Source organism: Curcuma longa, chromosome 9, assembly GCF_044706935.1.
Source record: "Curcuma longa cultivar G26 ecotype Majalengka, Jawa Barat chromosome 9, ITB_CL_G26_1.1, whole genome shotgun sequence".
NCBI lineage: Eukaryota > Viridiplantae > Streptophyta > Magnoliopsida > Zingiberales > Zingiberaceae > Curcuma > Curcuma longa.
Window position 1 is genome coordinate 6,089,561 of NC_133869.1, and position 10,667 is coordinate 6,100,227.

At 34.9% G+C, this 10,667-nt stretch overlaps 2 protein-coding genes across 2 annotated transcripts; both read right to left on the bottom strand.

Annotated features, from left to right (window-relative positions):
* Window positions 1-206: 206 nt before the first annotated feature.
* Window positions 207-3,658, bottom strand: LOC141834623 (PITH domain-containing protein At3g04780-like). Its single transcript, XM_074721946.1, has 8 exons — window positions 3,546-3,658; window positions 3,370-3,456; window positions 3,136-3,259; window positions 2,546-2,594; window positions 2,384-2,441; window positions 2,203-2,249; window positions 2,029-2,106; window positions 207-505 (listed from the first exon to the last, which is right to left on the bottom strand). The coding sequence occupies exons 1-8, from the start codon at window positions 3,573-3,575 to the stop codon at window positions 457-459; spliced, it is 522 nt and encodes a 173-aa protein (XP_074578047.1). The 5' UTR covers window positions 3,576-3,658; the 3' UTR covers window positions 207-456.
* A 1,016-nt stretch (window positions 3,659-4,674) lies between these two features.
* Window positions 4,675-10,310, bottom strand: LOC141834622 (serine/threonine-protein kinase Nek2-like). Its single transcript, XM_074721944.1, has 14 exons — window positions 10,147-10,310; window positions 9,954-10,020; window positions 9,370-9,435; window positions 8,730-8,776; window positions 8,596-8,641; window positions 8,399-8,479; window positions 8,257-8,299; window positions 8,106-8,155; window positions 7,938-8,019; window positions 7,807-7,856; window positions 6,630-6,703; window positions 6,492-6,543; window positions 5,922-6,374; window positions 4,675-5,397 (listed from the first exon to the last, which is right to left on the bottom strand). The coding sequence occupies exons 1-14, from the start codon at window positions 10,257-10,259 to the stop codon at window positions 4,819-4,821; spliced, it is 1,803 nt and encodes a 600-aa protein (XP_074578045.1). The 5' UTR covers window positions 10,260-10,310; the 3' UTR covers window positions 4,675-4,818.
* Between the last annotated feature and the right edge of the window lie 357 nt (window positions 10,311-10,667).

A 10,667-nucleotide genomic window follows, 5' to 3' on the forward strand; every position in this document is an offset into this window, starting at 1 on the left:
AAAAATTAAAAACATAACTGCCTTGGAGAATTAAGGGTCTATTTGAGACGATAATCAATATCATGAAAAATGTACCATACTCATATTGGCCTAATTGTTGCGAAGGTGTTCCGATAAATCTATCACAAGTAAATTCCATTCAGAAGCAAACTCGTGGGCAGTAATCAGCTGTGACGACAAGAGTGGGTGCACAGATCACATCCAAAGAAGGGGAACTACCGCGTCTCTCGACTGATGCACCGTAGCAACAAATTTACTATCGTTAGTGATGTTCCACCACAGAGGACAGATAAAATCAATCATCTCAGATCATCACTAAGGAACACCAAATGCAAGGATAAAAAGAACATTCAGCAGGAGCTACATGGTACAAACTTAGTTTTGATGATTTTCATGTTCGGTAAAGAGTAATGTTCATCTTTTGCATCTCATCGGATGGTGGTGTAAATCTTGAAATTAATGATCTTCTATCTTTTTTAAGTCCTTCATATTGGTTGTATCCACCCTGCAAACACCCAAAACAAAAAAAAAAGAAAAAAAAAGATCAGTTAAAGATGTACAGTATGTCAGTAGAATTGACAGTGAAGCTTGCTAGTTAAATGTTTTGTTGGGGTTCTCAATCAACAAGCCATCAAATATGACCTAGAGCCTCTAGGTCGGCATAAAATGTTAGGCAATATGGTCGCAAAAAGAATGCTTAATTACAATGCCATGGTTACAAGTACTACTAAACTATACATCAGTAATGTGATCTTAATCTCAAAACAAAATGTGAATTGCAATCAACACTTTAGACCAACAAAGTTAGTAAAAATTAACACATTAAATTTACTATTTCTGTACAATGAGAAGTTGTTTAAGGTCTCTAGTGGCTAGTACATAAACAAACTGAGATACTCGAGTCTTTAAGTTGTTAACAATAGTTTCAATATTGTTGAATATATGATTTGAAACCTCATGTCATGCTAGATGACACAGTTGAAATGTACAGTTCAGATAAATTCCTGAACCCCAATACTAATGGGAACAGATAATTTCTTTTATGTCGCTCATACTGAACATGCCAATGATTACCACAATACTATGTCGTCAGCCAACATGCTTTGACACTCATCAACATGTATCAAGATGAATTCATGAAATATTTATTATTTTTTTAGTTTGTGTCCCCATAATGAAAGAGAAAATGAATGTCTCAACACATTTTACCATATGTTGAGTCATGTCAACTATCAATATGGTATTAATATAATAATATTTAATTCAATTGAATATCCAATTTCTAATATTAAAAAAAATACTATGTTTGAGGTATTAAAGGAGTAAAATTCATGTAAATTTACCACAACGTGCTTTGATGCGTACCAAACCATATTGAATATATTGTAGTCGGAGACCAAAACTTGCCAATGAGTGATTCTTATTGTTCGATATGTTGTTAATAAAGTAGTTGTACACCAGATTCTTATCTAGGCAAACCTAATATTGCATACATATGTAATTCTATTCTTTTCTTTATAATTAACACTTGGTATAGTTAAAATTTGTCAATGTTGATCTCAAGCCCAGATGTAAAAAATTGAGGGTTGCGTTAGGTTGCCAACAAACATCAAACACAGACAAATGTTCTATGAATAGATCTATCAAACTATAACACCCATTAATCTTGTTGTTATCTGGGCACTGCAATCATAGAACATGGCTTTTCTTGATGCAGGCCTCTTAAGTGCCTAGCATAGGGTTCTATTTCTTTTTCATAGTATATAGTCACAATAGAAAACCTGTCTGTCCGAGTGAGTGTATACTCAAAAGATATTTGTTTATTCACTTGTGGCTTTCTAAAAAAAGTAAAAACAAAAACAAGAAAAAAACATGGAAGACAATGTGGGTTTCCATCAGCGAAAAGATCTGATTGGTCATAGATTGATGAAGTTTAAATATTCAATTAATGTTTCTACTATGTCAATAATTGAACCAAAAGTTAGGTAATCTTGGGGGGAAAATGTGCAATATGACATGTACACTCACGTTGTTCCATAAAGTGAAATCTTCTGAAGCTTTGTGACATCGCCCCCACCTTGGTTGTCCTCGATAAAAATTGTTAAGCTGGTGAAATATTGTGCAAATTAGTAACATAAAGATATTTACTTGGACATTGAAGAATGTTGTAGTTAATACAAAAATTTTACATACTGCATTTACCTGCGAATATTTTGAAACTTGACGTACTTCAATGTAACAGGCTTCCCCTGAAATTTCAACATATATGAAGCATAACTATTAACCATATGTGCAGTGAAAGCAATATAACTGCAAAATCTTACAGATTAACACAAAAGAATATACAGCACAGAGACACAACAAGAAAGAATATGTGCTTCACCTTAAGATTGTCAGCTGATATACTGAGGGAGTCGCTTGGTGGATAATCATTAACATTACTGCAACATTATAAATTGTTAAACAAATAGTGCAGCATTATAGGAAAATTCCTAATGATCTGCTAATCTTGATAACAAGGATATATATCAGTTACGCAGAGTACCTGAAGCCCATATGCTCTTTGTTCGCAAAGAGTTGTACTGTCCTAGGACCTGATAATTAAGAGAAGAGTTTTAGCATGTCAACAAGTTCAAGAGAGGAAAAAACAACTCAAAGAACTCCAACATTATAGCAACGTGAGATCATGTCTAACTTCTCTTGCGTTAAAATTGTGACACTTGGATGACATATATGAAACATATGGTGGCATCCTTTTTGAAAATGTGTTTGAAAAAAATGAACTGCACCATTATCTATAATAAGGTTTAACAACCATACAGATGTTTTGTCATTTAATCCATTAAGTAATTTAAAAAACATACCTAGTTTAGCAGATTAGGACATAAACAGTGACATAGACATTGAAAGAAGTTTCAAGGCCCTTGTATAAAATACATTTAGAATGAATCGTGCTACAGTACAATTAGTATGTCAAGATAAGTTTAAGCATCTTTTAGTTTCATATTGACATAATCTTCAGATGAACAATCAGTTCGAATCAGGAGTTGTCTGAGTAGCAAGATCAAGCAACTGAAGTAATATAAATAAGATGACATTCTAAAAGGAAGAAAAAAAAATAAAAAATCATAGCACCTTCCTCTTCTGGGCCCGTGATTACAGCCGAGTGCAGCTTAACCACTTGGGTGAAAGGAATATAAATCAAAAGCTGTTCATCAGCGTCACTCTCCAGATGCAAACCATCATCATCCCTATAACCCTAATTTGGACAGAGAAGCAAAATAAACGACAAAATCATTCGTTAAACGGAAATTATGGCGTCGTTTATGCTGTAACTACGAAAAATATCTGCCACACACGAAGGATCACCTGCTTCAAAGCGTTGGCAATCGGGTTTTTCCCAATCTGATTGAGGCACTCGACGCCGCTCCAATCGACGAAATCAACGAGATCCACCTTCACAATAATGGGGAAAGAAACATAGTTTCAGAGGGGATGTTTGAGATAATGAACCAGGAGAAGAATTAGGGTTCTGAGAGAGTTGCCTGTCCCCGTGGGATCGCTGACGAAGACATCGCCGAGGAAGAAAAAGAGGAAGAAAGGTACCGAACAGGAGACGACGAAGAGGAGCAGGCGGCGGAAAATAGAAAAATGCCAACAAAATAAAATAATAAGAGGACATATTTGCCCTTCCGAAATTACCCAAAATAATGTACTTATTCAATGCGGTCGATGAAAAAAATTCAAAATAATGTTTTATTAAAATTATATATCTCAGTATCATTATAATTTTAACATATATTTAATTTAACTACAACCACTCTAAAAAAAAGTCACTTGAGATAAATATAAAAATACTCGTGGATCATTAAAAATTATTTTTCTTTGTGAAGTTTTGCGATAAATTATTATCATATAATTTAGAGATCACGAATTCAAATATTAAAAGTAGTCTCTTATAAAATAGAATAAGATTACGTATAATAAATATTTTTTTTGAGATTTTATATTGATAGGAGTTTTGTGACACTATTGTCCATTATTGGTATTCCATGCTCTATAAATTTTGTAGTTGTGTATGTTTATGAAATAATCTACTATTTTCTACTCTCATTTTCTGTTTTTTTTTCATTTCATTTACATTTCAAAAGTCTTGACCTGATCTCCCCTGCCAAAAACTATGATCTATCAATGCCGTTGATCTACACAACTACAAGAAAATAAAAAGATTAAGATTTGAATTTCCAAATTTGACTATTATTCTGAAGGTTAACTTCTGATTGTTTGTAAATTGCTCTAAATTTATCCAATAAATAAATTGAAGAAAAGACTATCAAGCTACAAAATTAATCAAACAAAATTCAGACACCTGAATTATCAAAGACAAAAAAAAAAAACATCCCAATAGTCCTGTCAGTTTGTAGTGATAAAACACCTACCTTGTGAATTTGCTGCCACATCTCCATCTGAAACCAACAGCATGTCACCAAGAAAGAAAACGATTATGCATTATCCTGAACTAATACCCTGAACTAACTCAAGAAATTAATAGTATCCATGAAGTTTCTTCAAGCATTTGCACAGGAAGTTTCCACATTCTTGCAAGAAAATGATATATAGGCAGGCAAGGGTACTAAAACAGCTACAAATAGCATTCAAATTGTTAGAGGGTAATACATGCAGGTTTAAGAAACATTATCTACTCATACTAAACTATCAGCCTATCAAGCTATTTCATATTACAGAACTGGGACAAAATCTCCTGAGACCTAGCATCAAAACTCCAGTTAGACGATCACATTAAGTTGGATTTCTATGTTACAGTGCAGTTTCTTTGAAGCTCTTGGTCAGCCATATTGCGGTTTCCCTTGGAGAGACTTTCCCTGGACCGAATGGGTTCAGCAAGACACCCAACTCTTCGTACCTCTCCTGATGCAACAGCTGAGCACTGAATTCAAGCAATCCCTCCAGCGCTTCCGCCCTCTGCTGGTATGATGAAGGGTTAAACCTCCGCTGCCTTGATTCTGATGATCCACGGCTAGAAGCATCTGCTGCTACTGTCGGATTTCGATCTGAAGAATCACTTCCGTTGTCGCCTTCAGTTCGGTAAATTTGGATAGTGCATTTGTCCTTTGTGATAGAACGGTCTCCATAATGTGGGGTCGCTGAGGAGGAGCCATGAGCTGATAATTTGGGAATCTGCAGCAAGGGATCTTCCAATGAAGCTAATGGAAATTCTGCAATTCTATCTATACGAGGGGAGTTGACTGAGACATCAGGGGAGTCAGCAAGCTGGAGAACACCAAAAGTGGATTTAGAAGTTTCAAATATAGGCAAAGGAAGGGATGCTCTTCGGGAAGCTTGACTAATTCTATCAGCAGGAGTTTGTGATCCAAGCTGCATTAAGAATCCAAATATTAGTTGAGTGATGATCTTGTGCACCAAGAATTATAGTGGCATCGATGAACACTGAGATTTTGGATAAATAACATTTTCTATGTAATTCAAAGCATTTGGATTACCTTATGGTGAACTTTAAATAAACACAATATATAAAAATCAACTTCATAGGCATCATGATAATATGGAATCTTTTGTTTAACATAATAGCAACCACAATGAAGTTGCTTTACATATCCCAAAATGAAATCTTAATGACTTGAGCTATAAATTTAATGAGCTTGTGATTAGGAGATGATCATCTAGGAAAACGAAATGATTGTGCTTATTGGGAAGTGCAATCCAGCAAAACAATGTAAAAGTTGATGTCTATTGATACACTGGATATGATAGTCGCAAAGGTTTATGCAAGCAGAAATGGATATGAAAATTTTATATTTTCAACATCCAAATCAAGATCTAATAAGTAGATCCTTATTATGTTAAATATAAGAAACACAAAAGCAGTGTGATGGCCATACCGACTCGCGTCTTGATTTGGCGTGCAATGATTTTGAGGGTTCCATCCGTGTCCTAGGAGACATGAATGTTTTAAATGTTTCGTTGGGGCTCTTCAAAGTACCTGAGTGCTCACTGGTTGTTTTGTCACTACCCATCTCCCCAACTTGACTGCTGCCAATTGAAAGATTCTTTATCTTCTGGTTCTGACAATTTGGAAAATCTTTAATAGTCCGAGTTGAACTTATAGTATCCTGCTCCACAGCCATGAGTTTCAAGATCCTCTCATTGCCTAAAGATTTTCTTTTTTCCTTATCCTTGCACATAAGATCATCTTCATCATCTTGAAATTTGATTTTCCTTACAGGATTATATGGAGCTTGGTTAATAGGAAGCATATTCCTTGAAAGATTGCATTTTAGGTTGACTTGAAGCACATAAGGTTGAAGATGTGGATGTTTTAGCAATTCTGCAGCCTGTTGATTGATACTCATCTAAGGGTCAATGGACTATGAAAAGAATTACAAAATAAAATATAGAATTAAAGAGGAACATCCAACATTTGCTTCTTTTTTTTTTGTCAAAATACATACACTTGGCCTGTATTCAGGACTTTTTCTGAGCATGCTTCTAATAAGTCCCCTACTGCACACAATAACCAAGAAATGTCATCATAAATTGGATTAGTTTATGTGTCTAGCTAACAAAATAAGAGAGGAGCTGATGCTTACAATGCACCAGAATATGAACTTGGTAGAGGAGCCACTATGGACTTGCTGATTTTGTTTATCAAAGCCTGCATATCCTACTTGAACAAAGATGAGAAGACAATAAACAAATTTACATGTTATTGTCACTTGAATTGGAGAGTCAGTTTTATAACATTTAAAAAACAGAGAACTACAAACTGGATTTCTTCATTTTAGCTCTGTTAAATGTTAACCATATCCTAATATCAACAAGGCCAAGATAGAAAGAAACATTTGTAAAGAAAAATTGTCATCCTGTTTAAATATTCCATTAAAATACAGCATGCAAGCTCTTCTGGTATTAAGGCATATGATAAACATCAAGGATATTCCTTCACAGCAATCTAATGAATCATGATATCTACAACAAGATGCTTACAAGCTCCAATATAGGACATCTAATCAAGCAACTGTTTGAGGTGAAAAAATATCGGGATTTTCATAGAGAATAAGGACATAAGAGCATACAAACTTGAATTTCAATTCTGTTTCTTCTGCAATAATGGCACTAGATTTTCATTTCATGTTATGTAAAGTTATGCATCCACCAAGATTAAACAAACAGAAATGCAAGATTTTAACCTTAACAAGAGCAAAGCCAAGAAAGAGATCAAGATTATATAAGTTACACTCTCCTCTTCCCTAATTGGACTCTTCTTTTTATTTGTGGCAACAGGAAGCTACATGGAATTATCAATACTTTAAGAACTTAATGGTAGTGTAAGGCAGCATTTAAAGAAATGATAAAGACTGGCAATCATGATATCATGTAGGAAGTGGTACAATAGACGCCAGTCAGATCATATTGAGAAATAATAAAAAATAAAATAAAATAGTCATATTTTATAGTATACCAATCAGATCATAGTGTGTACTGGCAAAAATGCTGTTCGTGACAGACTGCCTAAAATTGGCAATCTGCCTACAGATTCCCAGCCTGACGGGTAAATTCCATCCATACAAATCTGGATGATACGATCCCAAATTTAAAACTCTGATAAAAGAGCTAAACCAGTTTATTCAGTGATAGACAAAAACAAATAATCAATGAACAATTGTAAATCATAGAGAAGGTCTTTTGTCCTAAAACTGAATTCAAATATTAACTACCTATAAAACCAACAAAAAAGCAATAGAATTGTAGATTGTTAAAACTCACAAATGCTTTGAATGCAGGCTTGAGAGCAGTCATCTCATAGATACAGCAACCTAAAAAAGGAACTTGAATTCATAGGTAATACAAGAAAGCTGCTAATTATAACACAGTAACAAAAGCAAGAGGGACTTTACCTAGAGACCAAATATCAGACTTGGAACCATAAGGAATATCAGCTAGAAGTTCAGGGCACATATAACTAGGTGTTCCTACAACCTGCATCAGGACCCAAAGCCTCTCGACAATAAAGAATATGAAGAATATTTTAAGATTCTTTCTTAACAATCATCTTTAAAACTTACAGAACAAGCCAAATCATCTGAAGATAAAATTTTAGCAAGCCCAAAATCACCTATTGATAACTCAATTGAGAATGATCATGTCAGCTACATCCTGTTGATGACCATAAATTTTATACGAAACTGAATTTTGATACAAAATGGAAGAACATACCTAGACGTATGTTTTGATCCCTGGTAAGGAATATATTTGAACACTATAATCCAGTAGTAAGAGACAGTTATTAAGCTTAGAACTTACCATCAATTTGACCAAATACATAGTGATATTTAGTTACCATGATAATGCGACTTACTTTTACATCGCGGTGTAGAATATGATTGTTGTGCAAGTAATCAAGAGCCATAAGGAGTTGCACAAGCCACTTACACAGTTTCTGTTTGTGTACGACAGAATAAATTGAAGATGATAAAGGAGAAAATGCAGAAATGAGAACAAATAATGCAAAGATACGCTAGAAGAGTACTATATATGGTTACTAAGATCAATTACCTCCTCAGGAAAAAGATGCCCACTGGCCTTCCTTATGGCTTCAGCCCTGTAACACCAAAACATCAAATGTCCATATCTAAATCTCAGCATAAATGAATCTATAGATCCTAGAGTACACTTGAAACAAAACTTACATATCACCTCCCTCACAATAGCCTATAACAATGCATACATAACAACCCTGAAAGAAAACCAATACAGAGTCATTATGAGATAGCAAATCACATAGCTAGTTAGTCAGCAAATGATGTATCCAGAAATTAATACAGAAAGCATAACGACAATAGTTCACAGAAAACAGCATGTGCACGAGTTGAAGGTTGGGAAAAGTTGTATACAAAATTCAAATCGATAACAAAAATTTTGGTGATGAAATATCCAGTAGGATTCTCTTAAAATGTCCACAGCTTTCCACTTCAAAATCAAAAGGAGCACAAGTATATGCAAATCAAGAAACCATTATCTCCTAATTCAAATGAAAAGTAACAAGGATTTAAATTCCATGGAATCAAGTTTAGAGATTTTCATTGGGTGCATAGTATCCTAGGCGCGCAGCACTGAGTTTGTTATTGACGTGTAACATACAAAGTTTTGTAAACAGGAAAAGACAATCATATCATATCACACCATGGATATATTATATATTGTAATAGAAGAGTAACAGGAAATAAACTAGGAAATCGTGCAGTCATAAAACATCCATTTACAATCTAAATGCTGAAACAGAAAAGAAACTTATGATAATAAATCAAGGGGAAGTAAACTTTTAGAAACCTTTTCAACCCAGGAATCTTTATAATCCACAATAAATGGACTTCTTACTTTTGAAATTAGCTCCATCTGCAATAGTGGCAAAGACAAACAAAATGAATAAATAGCACGCAAACACTATCCATAACACACACTATTATGTAGCATATGAACAAGATGGCTTTTTTTTCTATGTAGGCGAGACAGCAAAGAAATGAAGCCACCATAAAGAACAAATTTTAACTTGAGAAGGGTCTATGATTTGAGTATCCACATTCAGTTATCAAATGGTAGTCAACATTTAAACCTGGCATACCTACAAGTTCCAGCAAAATTATTTTAAAGGCATACCACAAGATCTGAAGAAAACAAATGTCGTGTACAACATCATAATGAATGAAGAAGGCTCAAACTTGAAAATATCAATTATCTATGGGGTTAGGGGTCTAATAACTTCCAAATAGTGACCCAGTTTCAATGCAATAGCCAGCATAATTCTAAATGAGTCATCAAAGGAAAACACTCTGATAGTATGCAAAATTTGCTGAAGATTAAGATACAGGCTCAGCCATGAATATGCTCAACATGGGCCAAGTAAAAGTGCTCACTTCCAAGTGCGCAGACCGACGGGACCTGTTGGTTTGGCGTGCCAAGCGTATCTTTTTCAAGACATACCTGTAGTATAAATGGAAAGAATGAGATAGAACTCAAGACATGAGTCAGACGAGAAAGGAAGAAGATGACAAGAAGATGAGCGAGCACAGAAGTACAACAGCAGAAGAGATGGATCACAGCCCTCACCTCTTGTTCTCGACCTTATGCTTCACCAGTAGAGCTGACCCAAATGCACCTTTCCCTATCTGCTCCAAAACCTCATACTGCTCCATTTTACAACCAATTTTCACCCAGGTCATCTATATTAACACGACGCTTTTCTCCTAAGACGCGGTGAAATGAAACCTTTCCTCTCCAAACTGCGACCAAACATTCCAAGAAACCCTATGTTATTGACTCATACATCATAAACGAATTTAATGTGCTAACGACAACCAATAAAAGCACAGATCAAAAACCGACCCGAATGTGGGATTTTTAGCAAATCGAGAAGGGCAACAGAATGGAAAAATGCCTCCCACACAAAATGTGCAACGGAAGGACACATATCAGAGCTCTAACAAGCATTTCTACCAACGATTAGCAAAGAACGTGGAGCACGGGATTAACGTTGTTAACTGCATTGTTCGTGGCGGATCGAGTTGGATCTCAGTCAAGAACAAGCATTCATCACTGAAACCCTCGAAAGAAACAGATAGAAGTAGAAG

Excerpts from the sequence above, each read along its gene's own strand:
- LOC141834622 (XM_074721944.1), bottom strand. The coding sequence starts at position 10,259 with ATGACCTGGGTGAAAATTGGTTGTAAAATGGAGCAGTATGAGGTTTTG. Across the intron at positions 8,777-9,369 it reads AAGATTCCTGGGTTGAAAAG|GGTTGTTATGTATGCATTGT; the intron begins GTTTCTAAAAGT and ends GTTTTCTTTCAG. Across the intron at positions 6,375-6,491 it reads GTCCTGAATACAGGCCAAGT|GCTGCAGAATTGCTAAAACA; the intron begins GTATGTATTTTG and ends ATCAATCAACAG.
- LOC141834623 (XM_074721946.1), bottom strand. The coding sequence starts at position 3,575 with ATGTCTTCGTCAGCGATCCCACGGGGACAG. Across the intron at positions 2,595-3,135 it reads CACGGGCCCAGAAGAGGAAG|GTCCTAGGACAGTACAACTC; the intron begins GTGCTATGATTT and ends CTTAATTATCAG. Across the intron at positions 2,107-2,202 it reads AAGTTTCAAAATATTCGCAG|CTTAACAATTTTTATCGAGG; the intron begins GTAAATGCAGTA and ends ATATTTCACCAG.